General features: G+C 53.5%; 1 protein-coding gene across 1 annotated transcript in view; it reads left to right on the top strand.

Annotated features, from left to right (window-relative positions):
- Window positions 1-4126, top strand: part of RGS6 (regulator of G protein signaling 6) — a 558565-nt gene extending 554439 nt beyond the window's left edge. Inside the window, exon 18 of the mRNA XM_062181104.1 lies at window positions 3960-4126. Within this exon, the coding sequence (XP_062037088.1) occupies window positions 3960-4126 (167 nt within the window). The remainder of the gene's footprint in view (window positions 1-3959) is intronic.
- The last annotated feature ends 21171 nt before the right edge of the window (window positions 4127-25297 follow it).

The following is a 25297-nucleotide window of genomic DNA, read 5'->3' as shown; positions in this document are numbered from 1 at the left end:
CTAGAGTAGCCCGCATTTTGCCTCGGTGGACTCGAAACCTGCGAGTCTGGTCTTAGGTCATCTGGGTCAATCATCGAGAAAAATCCCATCAGCAACTCAGCTGTCTTTCCTCGCTTAGCCCCTAGTGCTTGGCTGTGCTGCCCCCAATAAGCCATCTGACCCCCCCTGGGCTCCTCTCTGAGCCACAGCCCTCCTCCCAGCCACAGAATTAGCATCAGCGTCCCAGGTAAGTAGGGGGCGGCAGCTCTGGGTAACCCGGATCGTGCATGCTTTGTTGATTAATATCTGGAAGTGCAACGCAGAGAGCCCCAGCATGTCAAGCAGCATGTTGATTTTTCTCAAAGCACTGCACAAAAGGGAGCGGCTCCTTTTGTGCCTTTCCTTTCCAGAATAAAGCAGTGCGTGCCCGCCTTCTTCTAGGCTTCAGCCATCGTCAAGATGGCCACAGAGCCAAACTGACTTGTCAGGGCGGAGGGTGCGAGCAGAATGTGTGGGTGTGTGTGTGAGCCCAGCACCGAGCCCGCAGCCCATGAACTTGAAGGGTCCGGTGTCTGTTGCATTACACGTTGCCAACTGTCTCAAAGGTGAAAAGCGCTTTGTATGCGAAGCTTTGGTGTCTCTGGAATGTACCTTCTGCAGCTCAGTTCTCAATCACGGCGTATTCTTTCACTTGGACAAAAGCTGCCTGCTAGTAGCATTTTCAACCACCCTCAGCTGCTCCACTCAGCTCCGCCAAGGCCTCGGGCTGAGCTGGCTGCAGTCTCCTGGCACCATGATCCGTTCCCAGCTGACCAGCACTGAGTAACATCACGCATTCACACTCAGAAAAAAAAAGCCGCCTCCTCTGTAACTATGCAGGTGCCAGGCACAGGCGGCATTACCCCTCCCCTCCTGAGTGGTTCCTTTAGAATCGCCCCAACTGGAGACAGGGGTGGGAGCGAAGACGAGGGAGGAAGCAGCCCTAGGGAGCGCAAGCAGGAGCTCTCCTTTATCTGGGCAGAGCAAGGACAACCCCTCCCCTCGCCCAGCCCAGAGGGGCATCTACCTGGGCAGCTCATCTCTGAACACAGGGGGTCTCTGCTGTCAGCTTTCACTTTGATCCCTGAAAACCACGGGAGCCTTCGCTCTTCAGAAGGGAGGCAGCCGCAGAGCAGGTGTGAGTTTTACAGGATTTCTGCCCCCGAGCCCTGGGCCAGGCATCCAGCCCTGCCTGCCTCCTGCATGACTGACCGTCTTCCAGCCCACGCCTGCCCTGGCTCACCAAGGGGTCACGGTGCAATGGGTAGATGGCGCTGGGCCGAGCTGCCTCCCAGGCCGACCTGAACCCTCCTGACCTCCATCTGTAGCGGAACTGGCATTTGGTACATGTGCGAGCACGGCACGGGGAACAGGGAGAGGAAAATGCAGCACACCTGGAGTGCCGAGAGCGTGGGCACAATCCCAGGCTGTTCTGTGCCCCCTCCCCGACCCTGAAGTCCCAGGAAATGGCAGCTGCCGGGGTGGGGGAGTGGGGAGGTGGGGGAAGGGCAGCAGTGGCAGGTCTGTGAGTCAGAGCTGCAGAGATGGAGTTCCAGTATTTAGGCAGGAAGAGATTAATTAGCACCTCCAAGCCCAGCCCCGTCCATCCTATAGAACTGGGAGGGCTCGAGGTTAGGGGAGTCTCAGGGCCAAATTCTCCCAAAACCGACTCACACAAATACCCCTCCAGAAATAGAAACTGCAGCCTTCCTCAACCCACAGCCTCATCCACAGCCAAAGTGACCTCATTAATGAAGATGAAGCCATAATGAGTATCTGGGCTACTGGTAAACCTTGCATTCTTTATTTCTGGGCTTTTAACATACACATTAGCAACAGACTACTATGCAGAAGCCAAAGTGATTCCTTTTTTGTCTCACATCCTTCTGCTAAGTCAGAGCCCCAAATACCCCATATACCAACCCAGAACACACATATTTGGGTGCAGGCTGTGTTACTGTGGCCTTGATGGAGGAGGGAGGGGAAAGGGGCAGGTGCCTGTTGTATCCAAGAGAAAAGCACAACTCCTTGGTGCCTTCCTTAGGGACAGAGACAGTAGTAGGGGTGGGGGTTGTAAGAGCTCTCACACCAGGAGGCCCCTACACTCAGCAGTCCCACTCCCACACACAGGCTTCCTGACGTCAGGCCTACACCAACCAGGCACAGCCCAGGCCAGCCAGCAGGGCGACAAATGCCTGGTGCTTTGCAAGGATGGACACTCAGGGCGCACACCAGGCAGGTGTGCGCCCAGAATCCAGGTCTGCAGGGGAGGCCTCTCAAGAGTTACTGTCGTGCCTGCTGCTCTAGACAAATGGAGAGCCATCCTGGGGTAGTGATTTACAAAGACTGAAACCGTAACCCTCTAGGATTAAAAACAAAATCTGATTAAAAAATCCTTAGCCTTGTATAAACCCATCCTACTGGAGGCTGAGTCCAGTGTATTGGAAGAGTCAGATAAGGGTGCTGATGGGCAGACCGAGTGTGTGAGTGTGTGTGTGTGTGTGTGTGTGTGAAGACAGGAGAAAATGAAAAGTTGCTGTCTTGCTAGTCCAGATGGGAACTGCAAACAAGGGGAGAAGCAGAGCAAGGAGACTCTGGGTGCTCCTGAGGGCAGTTCTGCTCTGACAGCCTCCCACCCACCACCAGGATTCTCCAAGTCAGGCTGGCCATGTCCTCCACAGAGGCCTTTGCCCCGTGACACGCTGTCCTGCGTCCAGCAAACCCACTGCCTGTGCAGTTGGCTTATCAGATGCACCTGTTACCCATCAAGTCATCCAATCAGCAGGCTTATTGAGTAGCCTACTGGGCTTCACAGACCTGATCAATTCTGCTTAATTACACTCAGCTTTCACACAGCCAGGCCCAGGCAACAGGCCCCTTGGAAATGAACACAAAAAAGTGCTGGCCCTTGAAATACGCCCCCACACACCGAGGCCGAGCTGAGGGGCCCTCATGGCCTGCCCTGCCCAGATGGCACTGCTGCCATCAACGTGCTGTCAACCATGGGCTGGGCTGTGTTTTTCCAGAGACGGTGATGGATCTGCCTGGGTCCAGGCGCCCTCTCCTGCCGACCCCCATGCAGTGCTGTGCGTCCCTGCAGGGGGTGAGCCTGCCGTGTCCTCAGCGTCCCCCAGCTTGCTGCCGGGCCCTGAATTCCCCCTCCAGGGCATGGAGACAACTGGACTCTCCCAGGCCCTCTCTGCCTCACGGTCCAGTTTTTGGTTTGTTTCGGAGAAGAAACTGCCACGTGGGTTCTACGTGAAGGGCTTGTAGACTTCCTGGTGGGGCATCGGGAGACCCAGCCTCTTGCTGTGACAGATGGGGAACCAAGAACCTAGGAGACAGCAGCAGCATCCCGCCCTGAGACCTGCAGGGGCTCTGAGCTCCAGCAAGATGCCCCGGTCACTTCTATAGTCCTAGACGCTGCCATCCGGGGGCCCCTCAGCCTGCACCTGGAGCACTTTGTAGGTCATCTGCATTCCTGAGAATGCTGATCCATTGGTTTCTGATCACCCAAATTCTTAGCCTTCACTCATTTGAATCAGCCCACCACGCCTGGTCCCAGCTTCCCCGAGTCCAGCTTTTCTTCCTCCATGTAAATAAAATCAAATTTAGGGGCAGCCCAGAGGCATTAAGAGATGTTCTACCTGAGCTTTTAGATGCCTGGTTTGGGGTAAGTAAAATCCCATACCTCAAAATGAGTCCAGCACACACCCTCACTCCCTCAACCTACCCGGGGTCCTGGCTTCCCCAGCTGTCCACAGGGAAAGCTGCCATACCCAGAGACCCAAGGTCAAGGTGGTCAGTTGGGTTGGTTCATTGTTTGGCCTCGGGGGGACTCGTGCCACAATTAACTCACCTGTCTGGCTCTCTGTCTCTGTCCCTGTGTGTGTGTGCGTGTGCACGCCCGTGCGTGCCTCTCCGTCCCTGTCTCTCTGCAGGGAAAGTCGCTGGCGGGGAAGCGATTCACCGGCCTGACCCAGTCCTCCTGAGTGTCCCCACCGCAGCGCCCGGGCCCGCGGACCCCACGGGCAGGCGGCGGCGCTCCACGTCCACGGACAGAGTCTCCTTGAGGGGAGATTTGGTCACGGTGAAAGAGAAAGAGTGATGACGACAGAAGGAATGATGGGGAGACGTGGTGGGTGAACGGGAAGACCAGAGAGAGTTGGTCCCCGGAGCCTGGGGGCGACCAGGCAGACTGCTGGTTACGTCCCCCTCTCCCTTGTACAGCTGGGTGCCAGCACTCTGCTCTGCAAGACGCCCTTGCGTCTGACTCATCCAGGGAAGAAGGCCTCGCAGGGCTCCCGTGGCGAGGGTCGCCCGAGTTGTATTCTGATTATGCTCGCTCCCCTCGCCGGCTCGGGGACCATACCTTCCAGCAAACCCAAGAGGGACGAGAGGAGGCTGGGCACATCCAGTATTATGCAGCAGCTCCCCGCTCTCCCGCCCGTGCACCCACAGCACCTGCCTAGTTGCGCCTCCTGCCTCCCTCGTGTCTCTGCAGCCACCCAGCTCTAACAGGGCCGTCCGAGCCAGACACCGGGCTCATGGTAAACGACCACCCACATCTCCGGCACTAAAGCAGCGGCAAAGACCGCTCCAACCCACGTGCTTGTCCACCACGCCCCATCCTTTGGGAGTGGTCTCCACCAGCCTTGGAGCTGCCCTGGGGCCCAGCCCTGGAGGGAGCCCCACTGCAAATGAAGGAACTTGGTGAGCAGTCCTCGAGGGCCTGTGTCCACCTTTTAAGAAATTATTATCTCGTCATTTACTCTGTTTTTTTGCCCCCTTGCGCCTTGGTTTGTTTTACTCAACATAGACATGGCCACGGCTCAGGGGCCATTGGGATTCTCCCTTCTGGCAGCCCCAGGTGGAAGCTGGGAGAGACCCCAGCCCCAGAAGGTGGCTGGATTTCAGGGCTGGCAGCCCCTACCCACACAGTGTCATCATGACAGGCACATGGCCAGACCCTCAGTGGGTCAGGTCACAGTTATGTCTGAAGCAGGTGCGAGGTATGCTACACATCAGGCCAGTCCCACGTGGTTCCCTTCCCAGTCTTGCTCCGAAGGCCCAAAGCACCCCATGAAACAAAGTGGGTTGTGTAGGAGAAAGCAAAACCTGCCAAAAATTCCTTCGTGTTCCCTTTGTATGTCCCCAGTGGCTGTGAGGTCATATAAGTGAGGCACCTGCTCAGATGCCTGACGCACAGTAGGTACTAAGCAAATGGTAGTAAATACTGTCACTACTGTCCTTGTTATTATTGTGACACCAGTGAGCCCTTGGAGAGAGCTGTGTTAGGAGTCTGTTTTTGAATCCAGATGCTACCTCCCCAGCTCGCCATCGGGAAAACTCCCCCATGGGCGTATATAAACAGACAATGTAGGAGCAACACCGTGATCACTGCTGCTACTCTAGTGTAGACAAACCCACCGCCCGGCAGCCCAGGATTCACGGGCTTGTTGGAAGTCCAAGCCTCCTCCTGGCTACTCCCCCATCACATGTTCTGCCCCCCTCCGAGCCCTGCCTGCACCTGCTCCGCTCCCCGCTCCTCACAGTGGAGCTGCCACAGGCATCAGGCGACTCCACCACGGATGTGTCTTCACTGTGCCACCGTCTCTCACCCTAGCAGTGGTTCCTCTCTCTTGCAGATACAGTGGAAGAAACCAGAGAGGGAACATACAAGGGCACTGTAAAAAGTTTGTGGAAAATGCAATTAAAGGATCAGTTTGGCTTTAGTGCAAAGAATGTTGAAATCCATGCACATGACTGCAAAATGCATAGCCTGAAAAAAAAAAATTATGCATGGGGTTTCAGAATTTCTGGTACCAAGATACGCACCTCTTAATTCCATTTTCCACAAACTGTGGAAGGACCCTCAGCGTGTGACCTCAGAGTGTCTCCAAGGGTAGCAGTTTGGATCCAGGTTCCTGTCAGATGCTCCTAGCTCTCAGCACAGAGTTGGACTCTGTAGACACTTAGTACCTAGTTGAACAGTAAATGGATGCTGTGAAGCCTTCTCCCAAGTTATGGGGTCTTTCACTCCCCTTTCCTGGTTCCACGCTCCTTCATTCCCTTCCTCTTTTTTGTACACACCTCCCATCTTAGGACAAATGGCAATCCAAGCTTATCTGCACCCAACATCGCCCACAGCAAGCTCTTCCCTCCCAAGAGCCCTAGGCCATGCCAACTCTGAGGCCTAGGATACATGGAACAAGGGTGTTCCCAAGCAGTAGGCACCTCTGGGCCACTGGGTATTCAGGACAAGGGGTCTCACTACTTCCTGATGCCCCTCCCCCTCCACGGGCTGTAGACATGGCAGGGTGGCTGTCCCAGCCATGACTCCTCTACTCTGTCTCCCTTGACCCTCAGCTGCTGCTCCTGAGCTATGCTGGCCTGAGACCTGGCCTCATCCTGGAGGTTCCCAGAGGGCCATCCCCCCACCCCAAGCCAGGTGGACTGTGGCCCTGAGATGGAGCAGGCTGAAGGGTCCCGGACACCTCCGGGGATACCCAGAGGGAAGGGAGGGCTCAGTGGAGGTCAGAACTTTCAGGTGGATTCAAAACCACAGCAATAAACCCCTCAGGCCCAGCCCCTAGGAAGGGAGGTTTGACCCCCACCTCATGCTCCATAACAGATCAAGTGAGAGGCTTCCAAGAAGGGAATGGAACAAGTTGTTCAAGTCAAGCTGGCCAGTTCAAGGTCAGTCTATCGTGTACCTGCTAACGCAAGTACATTGGAAAATCCGATCTTGGTCTGGTCTACATAGACAACTCTCCAGACCAGATTCTACTTTGGAAGGCAGTTTGTTAGCAAAGCAGAGGCCCCTGCCCCATGCTGCACCCCCCCCCAAAAAAAAAAAAACTACCTGGGCTCCCCTGACTGGGTGTGGCCTCTGGACCCAAGACTCCTCCCCATGGGGCAAATAGCATCTTGGCAGCCTCACAGCCAGAGCATCCGGGCATCCTTAGCAAGGGGACCGTCCACCCATCAGGTCAGACACACAAAAGCACCAAAGCATGGGGCCTCTGACAAAAATAGCCTTTCCCTGTGTGGGCAGAGTACAGCTTGCAGGTTGGCATAAATAAATGACCAGCAGCCGCCAGATGGCCTGAGCAAGTGGCAGGAACTCTCCGGGCTGGGGAGACGGCTCCTGCACGTCCCAAAAGTGATGCATCCGCTTTGTTCTCCTAGGCAGGTGTTGCTGTACCCAGGAGCGAGGCGGGGCCCAGCTGCCAGGGTAGGCCCCTGAGCCTGTGCTGCAGACTTTCCCCTCTGAGAAGTCAGACAGCAGACAGCATCCCAGGAGGGGCTGCTTTCTGGACTAGCTGAACACAGGGGGACAGGCTATGAGGCTTCTGCCCTGGCAGGATTCCTGGTATGTTCAAACTACCTCACCCCAGGACACTGAACCAGGAGCCTGCCACCCACGTGGCCCCCTTGCTGCTGGTGGAAGGCCATGCGTTTCATAAAATGCATCCTCCTCTCCATTCTGTTCCGAGTGCATGGGCTTTGGAAGCCACCACCGAGAACCTCCCCAGCAAGTGCAAAGGACTGAGGGCTGCTGGTCTCGGGGCCTTACAGGGATGAGCTTCCAGTAAGATCCAGGAGCTGGGAGGGTAGGGGTGGGAGGGGGAGATATGGTGCCACCAGCCTCTACGTATGCAGCAAGGACCATGGGCAAGAGTGAACGGTGGCCAAATGAATCACTAATAACTCACCACAGGACCCTCTGAAAGAGGCCTGTGCTCCTGTAACCATGGCAACAGCAGACGCCAGCAACCAACTCATCAGTCCCTCCCAGTGATGAGGCATCCCGCCTGCCGTGAAGTAGCAAAGTAGCAAATGTAGCAATAAGGGGACTGGGGCCATGGAGGGACCGGGGCCAAACGGCCCGGCCTCAGCCGTCTCCCCTGCCCCCACGAAGGCTCAGAGCCAGCTGTCCGGGGAAGGGACCCTGCTCACGCCGAGGGCTCCTGTCCGGTCACCGCATGATCACGGACACGCCGGAACAGCCTCCTCCTAGTGCATGTGGTTCTCATTAGTTTATTTTTCTGGAATTTGGGGATCAGACCCCAGAACCAAACATGCTAATAACAGTGAAAAAAATAAATGACTTGAACCCACTACAATCCAGCTAACTCTGTGTGACTTCTTGGTTTGGGGATTCATGGGGCAGAATTTACGTCTAGGGAAAAAATGTACCGCCCCTCCTCACTCCCCCCACCCCGCCCTCTCCCTCCTTCCCTCTTTCTGTCTCTCTCCCTCCCCGCCCCCTCCACGCGCAGTCTGTCCCCCCTCTCCCTCCCCGCCCCCTCCACGCACAGTCTGTCCCCCCTCTCCCTCCCCGCCCCCTCCACGCACACACAGTCTGTTCCCCTCTCCCTCCCCGCCCCCTCCACGCACAAGTCTGTCCCCCCTCTCCCTCCCCGCTCCCTCCACGCACAGTCTGTTCCCCTCTCCCTCCCCGCCCCCTCCACGCGCACAGTCTGTCCCCCCTCTCCCTCCCCGCCCCCTCCACGCGCACACAGTCTGTCACCCTCTCCCTCCCTGCCCCCTCCACGCGCACACAGTCTGACCCCCTCTCCCTCCCCGCCCCCTGCACGTGCACACAGTCTGTCCCCCCCCCCCTCCCCGCCCCCTCCACACACACAGTCTGTCCCCCCTCTCCCTCCCCGCCCCCTCCACGCACACAGGGTCTGTTCCCCTCTCCCTCCCCGCCCCCTCCACGCACGCAGGGTCTGTTCCCCTCTCACTCCCCGCTCCCTCCACACACACAGTCTGTTCCCCTCTCCCTCCCCGCCCCCTCCACGCACACACAGTCTGTTCCCCTCTCACTCCCAAGCAGGACACGGTGCACCTCAGTTTAAAAGCCACATCCTCCTTCATCCTGGAGGGTGGGGGCACTGCTATCGCCAGAAAGCTGAAGCCCCCGATGCTGCCACAGGCTCCTTGGCCGGGTTCCCTCTGTGCCCCTTTGTCTATGTTCTCGTGCAAAACACAGCCAACTGTGTAGCCACCCCCTTGCAGAAAGTCCCAGGATCCAAGTGCACTGCCTACAGACTGCGCACCTTATAGGAAGTCTTGGTTTCCTGAGCGACAACCTCACTTCCCACCAACACCAGAGCAGCAGGATTGTGAGAGTCAGGCTGAGGAGGGGGAAGAGAACAGACTAGGAAAGACCCTTTACTGACAGCAGGGCTGGTGCTGAGTAGGGGCACGAATTCTGCTCCCAAAGGTAGAGATTTCAGAGTCATCAGAATAGGTCTCCAGGTACATCTGCATGGGATCCAACTGGACCCTCAACACCTGCACCATTGAGCAGGATTCCCTGCTCCCCAAGGTCAAGATCAAGTTTATGTTTGCTCCAGGTCTGTAGTGTATCCCACCATCAGTTGCTGGCCACCCATCCACTAAACAATGAGCTTCCTGGAGCCTGTGCTATGGTGTAGTGGGTTAAGCCTCGACCTGTGATGCCAGCATCCAGTGTGGCCAACAGTTTGAGTCCCAGCTGCTCCAATGCTGATACAGCTTCCTGCTAACAGCCTGGGAAAGGCAGAAGATGGTCCAAGCACTTGGACCCCTGCACCCATCTGGGAGACCTGGCTCCTGGCTCCTGGCTCCTGGCTCCTGGCTTTGGCCTGGCTCAACCCTGGCCATTGTAGCCATTTGGGAAGTGAACCAGTGGTTGGAAGATCTTCCTTTGTTCTGACTCTTGCCTTTCAGGTCAATGTATAAATCTTTAAAAAAGCGAGATTCCCGGTCTTCCCGGACTGTAGCCATCCCCTCCTAGAGCTCCTCCTACCTAGCTGGGCCACCCGCTTTGTTTCCAGACCCTTTATCAAGCTGTCACTGTGTCACACATTACCGTACAGACAACCAAAGATGGAGGTCAGCTTCCAGATACAGGATGGAGGTGGAGATTTGGGACTGGCAGTTGTAACACCAACAGCTGTGCCCACCCAAGGACGTCTCAGAGCTACCCTGCTCCCTCCCCTCGCCCCCCACCCTAGGGACTTTTGGGTCAACAGAAGGCTGTCCTTTCCCTTGGTGCCAGCTTCCAGTTGTCCAGTGGCCTCCAAGGGACCATCAGGGCCTCTGGTAGGTATCTGTGATCCTAGGACATTCCCTGGGATGTGGCAGCCTCCAAACCCCAGCGGCCTCCAGGTGGGGATAAATCTGCTCCCAGGCCCACTGGGCACTGCTGGGACCCTTGCCAGGCTGCCTTCCTGAGTAGAAGCACGCGCGACAACTCCTGGCTCCTCTCAGGAGGGCTCTGGCGGCCCCTTTCCCACTCCCAGTCCTTCTGCACTCACAGTGGGAGTTATGGACTCTGCCCCAAGTCTGCACCCTGGGGGTGGGGAAGGCCCCCAGACCCAGGACAGGCTGCAGGATCTGGTTTATTTTAAGGGGGCCAGGAATAGGGAGTCGCTTGGCATGAACCCCAGCTGGGAGAGAACTCCCTGTCTGGTGCACTCCTGCTCCCTGAAAGCGTGGGCTCCATCTCCCCAGAACCCTGGAGCCATCCTGGTCAGGTCTGGCTTATTTCAGCCGACAAAACACAGAAACAGCCTGTGATTGCAGAACTGACCCGCGCACCCTCCATCTCAGCCCTTGTATTCACATTTGCAAAACTGGAATGAGACTGTCAAAGCATAACTGTGGCTGTGAGTTAATCTCGAGAGCTGTGCCTGTGCCTAGCACATAGCAAGTGCTCCAGAAATGGCTGCTGCTGGCAGGTAGCTACGCCATGCCTGAGACAGGAATTGAACAGAAGGTAGGATATACCTGCAGAGCCTGGCCAGGTGGGCAGCATCCTGCAGCGGCCGACTCCCAAGTGCCAGTCCTTCCTGCCAGAGGCTATGGACTTTGCCTGCCTGCATAGGCATTGGCCTCTCTGCCTGTGACGTGTCCCTTGCTGTCTTCTTCCCCTCACTGTGTCACTTGGATGGCCTCAATCCGTCACCCAGCATCTGGCCTCAGTAAAGTAGAACGGGTGGTGGGGGCTCCCTCTGCAGAGCCAGCATGGAGGACAGCAACAGGGGAATTCTGTCCCTCCTGCTGGGTGCCCTCTTGGCCATCAGCCTCGGGCTGCTTCACTGGTATTGGATCCCCAGCTCTTTTGCAGGAATATCCTATTATGTTTGGGGCCAGTGACTCGGACCTCAGATGAGGGGCTGGGCAAGGTCTCTTGTCCTCTGCTATTGTCTGGCATCCATGTGGGCACACAGGAACCTCTACAAAAGGAGCCGCCTCTACCTACAATAGCCGAGCAAGCGCTTGAAGCTCATGTCCCCTCCTCCTCCTCCCATGACCTCACACAAAGTCCATTTCAAGTTGGCAAGGGCTAGAAGGGGCCAAGGTGGCCAGTTCAGAAGGAAAATGAGACCAGGCCCTTCGTGCTGCCGACCCCCAGACCCATACCATCAATAGAGAATCAGTGAATATGGTCAATGAAAGGCACCTGTGAGATTTTCTGGTCTGTCTCTGTGTGTGTGTGTGTGTGTGTGACACAGCCTTTTGTTTCTTTATTGATCTGTGATTCTCATATAGTAAAACGCACCCTTCTTCTATATAACGTTATCAATTTGGACAAACTTACAGAATGATGTCACCACCACCAAAAATCAAGAGAGAATGACCCCATCACCCCTCTCTCAACACTCTCCCCAATGTCCCTTTATAGTAAATCCCTCCCCTCCACCCACTGGTTCCTGGCAGCTACTGATCTGTTGTCTGACCTTGCACTTCTGCCTTTTTTAGAAAGCTGCATAAACAGAATCCCATAGTCTGTGACCTGGGAGTCTCTGGTTTCTCTCATTTAGCTCATTGCACGTGGTTGCATGGAGAGGTAGGACATGCCTCCATGTTTTGGTAAAATAAAAATGAGGCCCACAGGGGGAAGGGCAGAGAAGGGTTGGAGGGCCCAGGCTCACTACCCAGGTCCTGACTTCCACCCAACCCCTGAAGCCCATGGGCCCACTTAAGTAGGACAGCATCTTCTGAACGCCCCCAGGTGCCCTGACTGAGGAAGCACATGATAGTGGAGCTTGCACAGTGCACAGATTGCATGCTTTGCTTCCTGTGTGCAGACAAAGAGAAGCAACGGGGCATATTAGAAGGTGGTAGGGAGGGATGAGCTATAAAGAGAACATTTGGTGGGAGCAGAATTATCCTCTGTCTTGATTTTTTGGTGGTAACATCATTGTATCTGCAACTGGGTCTATCAGGAACCAACATTATTTGGTCAGTTAGCCACAATTACTTGGTGTGGCTCTGGGCTGGTGAACCCATACCACCAACTCCAGAGCTCCAAAAAGCCCGACGCAGAATAGCAAAGTGATGAAAGCTAACAGGAAACAAAGTGCTGACACAGACCCCAGGGACACAGGGACACAGGGACCCAGCGCAGAGTGGCGTAGCTCTGATAACCAGGCTAATGGGAGATGACCCAGAAGTTGTCCATGAAAGGTCTCAAAATCCCAAAGTTAGTAGTATTGTGATCTCATGAGTTTAAATATATACCTGATTTATTTTCATCCATCACATTGGTCATCCTTATTGATGTTCAAAGACGCTCCATCTTTGGCCAATAAGATCCTGAGTCCTTTCTGAGTCCTTTAGACACAACCGTGGTAGTCTTTAATAACCTGCTGTCTGGGGTAGCAATATAATCCAGAATCATCCTTGTATTTCCTGCCCCATCCCTAAGTTCCAAGTCAATCAAAATCTATGGAGGCTTGGCCATAAAACCAGGGGTCCTGTGATGGACTTCGCCTATGTGAACCTAGTCTCCTATGTCTCAGAATATCGGAATTGAAAATCTCTTTTGAAAATTTTTCTAAAGTTAGAATTGAAGAATCTCTTTAACAATCATCTAACCCAGAACCTTCTTCTTTCTACTGAATGGGAAGCAGGAGCCCAGAGTCATCAAGTGACTTACACGGGGTCACCAGGTTTGTGGCAGGGCACAAGTCACAGACAAGGCTCCCGACTCCCAGCCTCCTATGCGTCCGTGGTCCTTCTCTGTACATGTTCTACAGCCACCTGCTCCATGGCCCACTCTTTGCTGTATGTGTTGAGAGGTGGCCATAAAAAGTAGAAATAGCCTGATTTCAAAACTTAGACAAGGATTACTACAGTACATGTAGTACTGGTATAGGGCAGACAAATAGAGTGAGGCCACAGACTTAAGAGCTCAGAAATAAACCCATACTTTTTAGTCCACTGGTTTTTATCAAGAGTGCCAAAACAATGCCATGGGAAAAAGAAGAAGTCTCCCTACAAATCATTCTGGGACAACTCAATGAAACGGAGGTTGAAGAATGAAATTGAATTCCCACCACAAGCCACTTACAAAAAATGAACTCAAAATGGATCAAAGAGCTAATACTGTAAAATTCATAGAAGAAAAAATAGAAGTAAATCTTTTTATTAATTTCATGGATAAGGCAGTGATTTCCCAGTGGTTTCAAAAATATAAGGAACGGAATGAAAAAAATAGCTAAATTGAACTTCATTAGATTAAAAACCATTTTGCTTCAAAGGCCAGCATCCCCAAGTAAAAAGACACCCTTAGATTGGGAGAAAATGTGAAAATCATATAACTGAGATATGTAGAATATATAGAACTTATACTTGAAATTCAACAGTAAAAAAAAAAAAATGCAATTCAAAGACGCCCAAAGGACTTCCACAGCTATCTTTACAGATATTTCTCCAAACAAGAAACACAAATAGTCGACAAATACAGGAAAGCTGCTCAACATCATCCAGGAAAATGCAAACCAAAGCCACTTCCCGCCAACCAGGATGGCTCTCATTAAAATGGCGGATAATAACAAGAGTTGGTGAGGAGGCAGAGGAAATGAAATTCTTAAATGCTGTAAAGAACGCTAGAATGTAAAATGGCGGCCATGTAAAACGGTGCGGCCACTGTGGAGAACAGTCTAGTAGTTCCTCAAAAGGTAAACCATAGAGGTGCTACATGACTCAGCGGTTCCAATCCCGGGTAAATAGCCAGGAGAAATGGAAACGTATGACTACGCAAAAATTGGACCCTAGTATTCATCGTAGCATTGTTTGTAATAATTAAAAAACGAAAACAATCCAAATGACTGTCAACTTATACATGGACATACAAAATGAGCATATTCCAATCGGATATTATTTGGCAAAGCAAAAGGTGTGAGGCAGTGATATACGCTACGTGAAGAACAAGCTTCAAACACATGATGCCAAGGGAAATCTGCCAGTTACAAAAGACCACGCAGCATAGGATCCCAGGTGTACAGAATGTTCGGGATGGGCGAATCTATAGGGACAGGAGGCAGATTCACCGTTGCCTAGGGCTAAGGAGGTGGGGGCGAGCAGAAATGAAAGCCCTCTGCTCCTTGGAAGGCAGCTTCCTTGGGCAGCGATGAGGTGCTCTAAAATCATGGGGGTGTTTACACAACTCTGTGGAAGCACTCAAAACCACTGACTTGCACGCTTTAAATGAGCGAGTTATGTGGTGCTGTGTGAATCATATTTTATAGTAAAGCTGTTTGCAAAGGAAAAAGAGAAGAATGGGAGGGAGAGGGACAAGAACGGGGGAGGGAGAAGGCATAGCCACAGACCAGGAAGAGGGCCAGGCCTTTTTGTCTTAGTCTCCAAGAGAACAGGGCTGATCCCTAGAAAGAGGGGGTGACAGCAGCCACAGGGGACCTGGACGTCCTGCCTAGTGCCAAAGATGGCGGCAGGAGGTCATCCCAGGACGAGGGGGGCAACTCAGCTGTCTCTGCCCACTCAGGGAATTGAAGTCCTTGAGTCTTCGATGTAGAATCAGATTTCATTAGGTGGATTCGTGGTCTGCAGGATACGAGACCCACTCAACACACTCTCTCGCATCCAGTATGAGCCTTGCTGCAGGGCAAAATACCTCAGCTGCGGAAGAAAATGCCCTGGTGGACAGTGGGATGGTTTGGCTGCGGGTCTGGAATCTGCCACCATTAGCAGTGTGGCCTGAAGCAGCTGGAAGCCCAGGTCCTCAAGGGCAAATGTGGACAACAGAACCCCAGGCCCCACCTCCACAGGGTGCAAATCAGCAGGACCCTCGTATCTACATTTTCAGCGCCATCCGAGGGAACCGCTGGCCTTAATCCTAGATTTTTCCAGGAGCCAGAGAACTGTACCTCTGTGACTCTGGGATGGGGCACTGACTGCAAGGCAGAACAGACACCACCTCCTATCAGCTCTCCAGCCAAAAACCCCCGCTCCATCCTCCCCCTGGAACAGAGGCAGCGAGCTATGTGAGCTGTGATCTGGTTGCATCTGTAATCTCCCCGACCCAGCTCCAGCCCCCTCTGCTGGCCCACTGCTTGTCCCCCTCACAAAGCCAAGTTCCACAGCAATGAACCCCAGGTCCGTGTCCTGGGAAGGAGGCCCTCAAGCCGGGAAGGAAGCTGCAAGTACGCATGTGTGTTCACACACACACACACACACGGGTGGCTATGAGCACTGAGTAAAAGGCTTCTATTCATGCAAGACTTTGCCAAGGTGAACTCACGGAGCCCTCAGATACATGCATCAAGTCTGAAACAAAAGGAAAATGTTGGGATCAAACCAAAAGACAAATTACAAATCGGATTAGTGGATCTGCACTAGAAGCAGGCTATTAGCTATCGAGACGTGCTCAGGGGTTGCAACCTCCCCACACACGCGCACACACACACAGCGTCCACAGCGCTCCTCCCTGCTCAGGCACAAAGCAGAGGTGACCTGGGTGCTCCTCACTCCCAAGCCTTTCCCGTGCTTGCAGGATTCTGAGACTCCGGCAGGAAAAATCCACTTTCCCTCTGGCTCTACCCCACGGTGCCAGCTGGCAAGCCCACAGAACTTCTGCCAGTTCACTCACACAGTGTTCTGTGACATTCCCCACTCCCTGCTGCCTCCCTCCTCCCCCTCCCCAGCCCAGCCTCTACCACAGCCGTTATGGAGGAGCAAGAATGACCACCCAGCAGCCGGCATGGCAAGGCCGACGGAGGAGTTGACAGAAGGCGGGAGTACATCTCCTCCCAGAAAAACAGACTGAGGAACAAGGCAGGGTTGGGCAGCTGCTCTAATAAGGACCCAGGGTCAGATCCGATGGGAGCCACAGATTTCAGTCCATAAATGTGTACTGAGATTGGCCACACGGCAGGTGTTGTGCTGGCTGCTGAGTTTCTCGAACTGAGTGGAAGCAATTCTCGTCCTCAAAGACCACACCTTCTAGAAGGAACAGATGACCCCATGTAGAGGTCACAGGCACAAGCGAAACGCACACAGCAGCAGGCAATCGATTCTACCTGGGAAGGAACAGGGAAGGAGGTGGCCTGAAAATCCTCGCTCTGCTGTGCATGGACCCCACGGCTGCAGCACGCACAGCGTTGAGGGCTGGGGCAGGTGCAATGGGGAAAGGACAGAGCCGGATATCAAAGACGGCCGTCCTGACAGCTAGAACCGGCGAGGGTCTGGCTGTGAGGATGGATCGGGCACAGATCTGTGAGCCTCTGCCGCGGGCTGGCGAACCTCTGGGTGACCCAGTGGACGCAGGGGTTGGAGGGGAGAGGTGGGCCTGAGCGTGTCAGAGGATCTGAATCCTGTGGCGCGAGCGGGTCTAAGAGCTGGCTAGAAAGCAGAGGAGCACAGCTGGGAGCAGGTTCCCCGGGAACCTCAGGGTCCAGAAAGGGCGTCTCGCTGCGTATTGTTTCAGAGGCGGAACAATTCCGAAGCATTCAGGGTCTGGCCATGGCGGGTGCCAGCCCAGAGAGGCACACAGATGTTCAAGGGGAAGAGACGAGGGCCTGCGAAGCCAGCATTGTGTAGGTCGCAGTGAACACTGGGTCACTGGGCACAGTGGCAGGGCGGGGAGCCGAGAAGAGCTGGGAGTCGGGGACTAGGGTAAGACGATCCACGGGTCCACAGGTGAGCATGGCGGCAGGGAGAGAGGGACACTCCCAGCTCATCCGCATTTGCCCTCAGAGGGGCCTCACACACCTTCGTCCCCGCCTCCACGCCTTGTAGAAATAAAGGCTCATTCCATTTGGAAGCCATCGCTGTGTGTGGTGCCCATGCAGACCAGAGACCCCGACCAGCTCGACCTCTGCTCTGCACTCTCTCTGCCGTGGGCAGGAATGCCTCCCGACACAGCCAGAGGCTCCCACCCAGGTCTTCAGAACCGGCTGATGAGAGCGGTCCTCGGACCCTCCAACGAGTGCAGTCTCTACGAACAACACAGCACGGGCGGCTCACCCACCACCTCTCACTTTGCTTCCCCAGAAGCAGCAAACGTCTCTCCCCACCCACGTTTCCACTTGGGACATATGCTCTGGGTCTATCAGATCAGTGTAGACCTGTCTATCTGGCCAAGTAAGGGTGAGCACATTACCCATGAGCCCATTCAAGCTTCAAACCACAGCATGCAATCAGATGGGTCGCCCCCCAGAAAGTACACGCAGATGTTATTCATTGAATAGCATCACTGTAATCTGTGATGCTCATTTGTAGCAAAGGGACCCAGTTCTCCATGACATTTAATTCCTTTAATAGACCATCAGTCCCCTTATCTGCAGTTTTAGTTTCCACAGTCTCACTTATCCAGGGTTACTCCATTTCTGGAGTGGAAAATTCCAGAAATAAACAATTCATATGTTTTAAATAACTCTTAGTGTGGTATCTGGTTATAATTATTCTATTTTAGTGTGTTAGTGTTGCTCATCTCTTTGTGTACCTAATTTATAAATTGAACTTTATCATAGGTAGGAATGCAGAGAAAAATATAGGCTGTCTAGGGCTTGGTACTATCTGCATTTCCCACATCCACATAACATCTGGTCATGTCTTGGAACATCTTATCCCCCGTGGATAAACAGGGAGGGATGGGGGGATGGCTGTATTATAAGCAGCAGATTAGGCCGCATCTGTAATCTCATAGAATGCTTTCAGCACCTTGAAGCAGAAACTCTTTTGTCTATTTGTTTTAGTCATTTGGAAAAGAACGATTTGCAAAAATGTCATCCAAATGATATGGGTTAGGATAGCTGGTGACACAGAGCTGTGACACCTGTGCCGAGGGCTACACTGTGGTCCCACGAGTCAGACAGACTGGGGGAGCTAAAAGCAGTGCCCCTGGTTCTGCACCCTCAGCAGGAGGGATCCAGCCACCCTCTCCCAGCCTCTCACCTAGGGAAGGATCTGTGATGTTCAGATGAGATATTAGTAATATTAACATTAGCAATTAAGCATCAGTGATATCAACTTACCCCATGGCAGTGACGGCGGGGAGATGTCTTGTGCCCTTCAGTGAAGGAAATACAAGGGCGTTGTGACAGCATTTGCCTCTGTTCAGACAACGCTTCCTTTTCATTGCTGGAAGCATCACTGGGACATAAATAGCGAGGCTGCTAGAAGGGCCCCAGGCACAGAGGCTGCTCCCATTTTGTCTACTAAAGTCATCTTCACGGATCTCCACCCCAAAGTTCCCAACAGGAGGCTCCAGCAGGCAGGGGCATCATCAGACAGCAGCAACAGAGCTCTGCGGCCTCTCCCCCTGTCTAACTCCTGAATGATACAAGATCAACAATTTTGTCTCATCTGGAATTCTAGATTCATAGCCATGTGAAATACATATCCACAGGAACAGTTTCTGAGCAACTAAGTTGAAAGTTTGGAACGTGATTGGCCAGAGTCCAGACACAGGAGCAACAACCCTCAAAGAAACACAGTTTGTCAGCAGCAGGGCCAGGGGGGTCCATGGCCACGGCGTCCACAAGCTCTCAGAGCTGACCTCCACTCTTGCTCTCTTGCACTTCTGTTGCTCGCCCCCTTTGACCTCACCTCTGAAAAGCACCTGCATTTCCTGCAGCTCCGGTTCTCACCACCCTGGCTGGGTAATAGCCGAAATGTTGCCGGGGAATAGGAAGATGAATGTAATTTGAAGAGAGCTCGATGGACTTGCCAGGGATGGAATAAAAGCACAGCCAGGGAGAAACGAATCCACACGACACACCGGTCTGCACCATGGCCCTGCTGCTCCAGGTACGCAAGCCTCGGAAGCACCACCTCCCCACCAGGGGACTCAAGGCTGAATGGTGACTGAACACGTCCCAGGGGAGCCCAGCACAACCCCCCAGGAGAAAGCCACTTCCTTGTGACACCAAGCTGCTACCTGCAGATCTAACAGGCACAGGAAGAGCCAGATTACTGGTGATCTAGCCTGAGCTATCGGCTCCAAAACCTGGAATTCATCTTGCTCAAAACAGAGGGAAAGTCCGAGGTAAGCTGCCCAGCGTGCGTTACCTTCCGGACAAGTGCAGAGGCTGCCCGAGTGCCCCTGACTTGGGTCGGCCTCCAGGGGACAGACCCTCGACCTCTGAGATGCCCCTGGGAGCCTTAGAGGAGCTGACCTGCCCTCCTCAGGGACTTGGACTCAGGCTCAGCCCCCGTCTCTCTGCAACTCCGCACACAGCCAACAGGCAAGTCCCTCATCACAGAGATCCTTGTTCACTAATGTGGGGATTTTTCTTCGCCTTGGAAGAAACTTCAGCACCAGATACAGTCATGTCCTCCCCACCCATATCACCTGCTTCCCATGGTGGCCCCACTGCCCACACAGGAGCCTGGGAGTCAACCTCCTTCCTCCTTCTCCCTCAGCCACTACATGCCCACATACACCCCAAATCCTGGCCACTCTGTTCTCCCCAATCCCTTCCTAAGCCCAGAATCTGCCTTTGCTCGCTTGTGGCCCAAAGCCTCCCACACCAGCAAAACATAAGGGGATCCAAAAATGTCAAGGGAAAATGAAGCTAAGAGGTAAGCTTAGAGCACAGGCCCTGCAGCCTGCATCAGACACATGGGTTTGAGTACCAGCTCCTGACTCCAGCTTCCTGCTAATGCACCCTGGGAGGCAGCAGTGACGACTCAAGCAGTTAAGTTTCCGCCACCCGGGACAGAGTTCCTGGCTCCAGCTCCAGCCCAGCCCCAGCTGTGGGCACTTGGTGAGTGACTCAGCAGATGAGAACACACGTACTTATTTCTCTCTCCCTCCCTTTCAAAAACTAATTTTGCAAAAAGTATTTTGCTACAAAACTTTTAAAAATCCATGCATCATTTTTTTCACAATACACACGTCCCCAAACTTTTTGAAGACTCCTTGTATGCATAGATTTCAAAAACCCTTCACCAAAATAAACTTATTGTGTAATGCTGCTTTTTACAAACTTGTGGCCATACCCTCATACATCCATTTTCTGCTCACATCACCTCAGTGGCTCCCTGGTGCCTTCAGAATTCACTCAGCTCAAGACTACAAACTTAACGTGAGCAGCCATGACACAGCAGAGACTAGGCTAGAGATGGGGGTGTGGAGGGGAATGAGGCATAGCCTGAGCCCCTCAGAAGCTCACAGTGAGGGGCCGGCGCTGTGGCGTGGTGGGTTAAGCTGCCTCCCGCAATGCCGGCATCCCATATGCACGCCGGTTCAAGTCCTGGCTGCTCCACTTCCAATCCAGCTCCCTGCTAATGCACCTGGGAAAGCAGTGGAAGGTGGCCCAAGTGCTTGGGCCCCTGCACCCAGGTGAGAGACCTGGATGGGGTTCCAGGCTCCTAGCTTCCATGTGGCCCAGCCCTGGCCACTGCAGCCATTTGGGGAGTGAACCAGTAGATTGAGGGCCTCTCTCTAACTCTGACACATACACACCCTGTCTTCCCATGTCCTAGATCTAACTAGGTTTGTAATCAGTGGCTGGCCACAGGGTGAAAGGATGGCTCCAGAGTGACCACCACAAGAAATCTGAGAAAAGCTGAGGTGCTGCACAAACTCCACCTGGAAGTCCCTGACTGGTTCAGGGCCTCTGCGTGGGTAACCATCGTTCCAGGTCTTCACTGTCATGTGTCACATGCACCATCTTTATCCAAAGATGATTAAAATTAGGCCAGGGTGCAGCACCAGTTGGTCATGCAAATAACAAGGTCAATTTAGAATGCATCTCTTCTGGGCCGGCGCCGTGGCTTAACAGGCTAATCCTCCACCTTGCAGCACCGGCACACCAGGTTCTAGTCCCGGTTGGGGCGCCGGATTCTATCCCAGTTGCCCCTCTTCCAGGCCAGCTCTCTGCTATGGCCCGGGAAGGCATGGGAGGATGGCCCAAGTCCTTGGGCCCTGCACCCGCATGGGAGACCAGGAGAAGCACCTGGCTCCTGGCTTCGGTTCAGCGCGATGAGCTGGCCACAACGGCCATTGGAGGGTGAACCAACGGCAATAAAGGAAGACCTTTCTCTCTGTCTCTCTCTCACTATCCACTCTGCCTTCAAAAAAAAAAAAAAGAATGCATCTCTTCTGCAGATCCTCTGAGAGGCTATGCAAGAGCAGAAAGAGCAGGAACTGTCCAGCCCTGTCACCCAGACTCGCTAAAGGGGAGCCCATAGACCATCTTCAGTGTCACCTCCCTTGGGACAAGGCCTTCCCACGACCCTCGGATAATGATGTCCAGTGACAACGCCTGGCTCCCGAGTGTCCAGAACACTGATTCCGTAGAGTGGGGGCTGCTCGGCACTAACCAAGTGACCTAAGAAACCAGCAATGGCCAGCAAAGGGCATGGGCCCTGATCACAAGGCGGTCACATCTCACTGGGTCAACTGGACCCCAGCAGAGTGACAGGTAAGCACGGTGGCACACAACAAGGCACAGGCCATGACAATACCCAAGCTCCAGAGCCAGGAAGAGTCACACTGCTGGCAGATGGGGTCGTCAGGAACGGATTCAAGTGGTAGATGGGGAACGTGAAATAAGCCAGGGCAGTAGGGTGGGATTTGGACAGTAAGAAGAGGGGACAAAGCACAACTCAGGGGAGAGGTCCTGAGCCAAGGCAGGAACCATCTCCAATGCACCTCAGTGCTGATCCACCTGACTCTTCAGCCACTGAAAAATCCTCCTGCAGAACCCATATCACCCAGCCTCTTTACTGGGTGCTGCCAGGCTAAGATGCGAGAACTGAATGGAGGGGCTATGTGGAGACACAGATTCCTCTGTGCTGCCAGTCCTGATAGCGCCACTTCTCTCCAGGTGGCCAGCATCTCAAGTCTTCAAATGTTCTGTTTCGTGATTCAGGGGACAACCCTTTCCCCTGCTCCTGTATCTCAGCAAAAATGTCATCCCTACCCAGGGTGACAGCTTTGCCCTGCAGGACAGAAACAGCCGGCCTCCATATTCATGGGGAACTGTTACTGCTCTGACCTGTAGCCCTGAGTGGGATGTCAGCCTGGGAGCTGAAGATGATGGACCCCAGAGGTGCACTTCAGGAATGAGCTCGCCCCTGCCCCCCACCATCTGGCTTCTGCTCCAAGGAACGTGGGTCCTGGGAGCAGTGCACAGCTGTTGTCATTGGAGTCCCTGAGACACATGAAATAGGGCAAGGAGGAAGGGAGGCAGCCATTTTCAGAGCCAAGGCTGCTCCCGGGAGTGTTTCAAGGTTATTAGTGTGGCTGTAACCAGGCTATTAGCCAAATGCAGGTGGAGAATGAAGTGGCTTTGAAATTGCTTTTCAGAAAAAAACAGAGCTTGTGTTGGTGTAATCTATGCATGGGATCTCTTTTCAAGTAGCTCCAAGACAGGACTCAGGTCTCCATCCACAATTGGAGCCATCTACTTCCCTGACACTCAAAAGGGGGCACAGTCTTCCAAGCGGTGCCCTGCCCTTGGCCTGCTCCATCTGCCCTGAGTGACCAGGGACCAGGCATGAGCCCTCCTCTCAGATCCCAAAGTCAGGGTTGGCTCAGGAACACTTTGGTTCACAGGCATGTGGCCTCATTCCCCAGGGTGGACAGTGGCCTGTGTCCAAAATCCAATGTGGCCATCCTATCCCCTTCAGCTTCCTAAGGGGACACAGGAGCTGTCTCACTTCCAAGAGAAACCTCTAATTTTTTTAGTATACTAGTTTTTTAAAGATTTATTTATAGCCGGCGCCGCGGCTCAATAGGCTAATCCTCCGCTTTGCGGCGCCGGCACACTGGGTTCTAGTCCCGGTCGGGGCACCGGATTCTGTCCCGGTTGCCCCTCTTCCAGGCCAGCTCTCTGCTGTGGCCAGGGAGTACAGTGGAGCATGGCCCAAGTGCTTGGGCCCTGCACCCCATGGGAGACCAGGAGAAGCACCTGGCTCCTGCCTTGGGATCAGCGCGGTATGCCGGCCGCAGCGCACCGGCCACGGCAGCCATTGGAGGGTGAACCAACGGCAAAGGAAGACCTTTCTCTCTGTCTCTCTCACTGTCCACTCTGCCTGTCAAAAATAAAAAATTTTTAAAAAATTAAAAAGATTTATTTATTTATTTATTTGAAAGTCAGAGTTAGGCAGAGGCAGAGGGAAAGGGAGAATCTTCTATCCGCTGGTTCACTCCCCAACTGGCTGCAACGGCTGGATCTGTGCTGATCCAAAGCCAGGAGCCAAGAGCCTCCTCCAGGTCTCCCACATGGGTGAAGGGGCCATCCTCCACTGCCTTCCCAAGCCATAGAAGTGGAGCAGCAGGGACTCAAACCGGCACCCACATGGGATGCCGGCACTGCAGACAATGGCCTCACCCACTACACCACAGTGCCAGCCCCCAAGAGAAGCCTCTTCCCAGCCCCCTCGGGCTGCAGGAAGAGGCTTGCAGAAAGAGCAAGGTGTGCTCCTACACGCCTCTCCTTGAGATCCAATTCTTTGCTCATGGTACCTTCATCTATCCATTTTCCCAAAGCTACAGTTTGGGCCTCATCCCCTCCACATCCAATCAGTTGCAAATCCTGTTCTTAACCCCTTTAGTCCTATGACTTCTCCTCTTCCCCCACTGCCACCTGGGTGGTTTCTAGGTCCCACCAGACAGCCAAACAGATCCCCCAGCACAGGGTCCAGCCCCTCCTCACTCTGTTTTCTACACTGCAGCCATAATTGTCTTGCAGAAATTTCAGGTCTGATCTTGTAACAGCTGCAATGAAGCCTCTGGTAGCTATTGTCCTCAGGACAGTGTCCAAATGCCTCCTCTGACCCCTCATACCAATGTGCCACAGCCATGCGGAAACTACTCACAGTGTCCTGATCATTCTTCCCCACCGGCAGCCCTGTGCACACTGTTCCCTTTGCCCGGAGCGCTTTCCTCTCTTCTCTCTGCTACTCTAGGTCCTAATCCTCCTCCAGAACTTGGCTCCAGGAGTCTTCTCCAGGAAACTGCTGTTCCCTCTTACTCCAGACTTGGGATAGGGTGCCCTTCTAGGAGTTACTACAGAGTATTATCTTCATACATCTGTCTCCCCTACAGCCTGTCTTTGGGTTCCTTCCGAGCAAGGATGCTGTTGAAGTCAACTTTATGAAACCTGTGCCTATTATGGTTCATGAAAATAACCACTTAAAAGTATTAAACAATTGAATTTATTCAAGATGAACAGTAGATGAGGTTGTAAATCAGCCAATTGGCTGGCCAGGAGCTTGGCATGAGAGTAACTGGGGATTAAGATGACAACACATGCAAAACCAAGGAATGTTTCGAAGACAGCACCTTCAGCTCTGAGGTTCCCCTCTACGTTTGGCTGCTGTATCTCACCCAGACCCATCCAATCAAATGTGTAAAGTGTTGACATTTCACTCTGGGAATCTTAGCCCTGACCCAAGAACAAAGTTTGGTAATTAGCATGGAGGCAACCTGATAGGTACTGGATGAATGACTTGACTATAATGCAACAACTCAGAGGATGGCTGGAGCTTCCATTATGTGTAGTTCTCCTGCCATGGTGTGATGTTGGTAACTTTAGGTTGTCAATTTGACTGCATTAAGAGATACCCGGATAGCTGGTAATGCATTATTTCTGGGTATGTCTTTGAGGGTGTCTCTGAAAGTGACTGACATTTGAATCTGCGGGTTCAGTAGGGAAGAGCCTCCCTTACCTCACATGGGCAGGCCTCATGCAATTGGCTGGGGACTCACATAGAGCAAAAGGCAGAAGGCAGGCACATTCCTTCTCTTTTCTAGAGCTGGGCCACTTACACCCTCCTGCCCTCGAGCAGCAGAACTCCAGGTTCTCAGCTTCACACTCGACGCAGTGTCTGCGGTTTCTTGGGGCGAAACACGGTTATGTCTTCAGCTTCCCTGGCTCTCAGCTGTTTTGTCTCAGACTGAACCACACCACCTGCTTCCCCAGTTCTCCAGCTTGAAGATGGTATATCATGGGACATCTCAGCCTCCATAATGGCATGAGCCAATTACCCTAATAAATCCCTGCTCATCGGAGGGAGGGAT

This window comes from Lepus europaeus, chromosome 22, assembly GCF_033115175.1.
Source record: "Lepus europaeus isolate LE1 chromosome 22, mLepTim1.pri, whole genome shotgun sequence".
Classification (NCBI taxonomy): domain Eukaryota; kingdom Metazoa; phylum Chordata; class Mammalia; order Lagomorpha; family Leporidae; genus Lepus; species Lepus europaeus.
The sequence above is the reverse complement of the archived record's forward strand: the minus strand, read 5'-3'. Positions and strand labels throughout refer to the sequence as shown.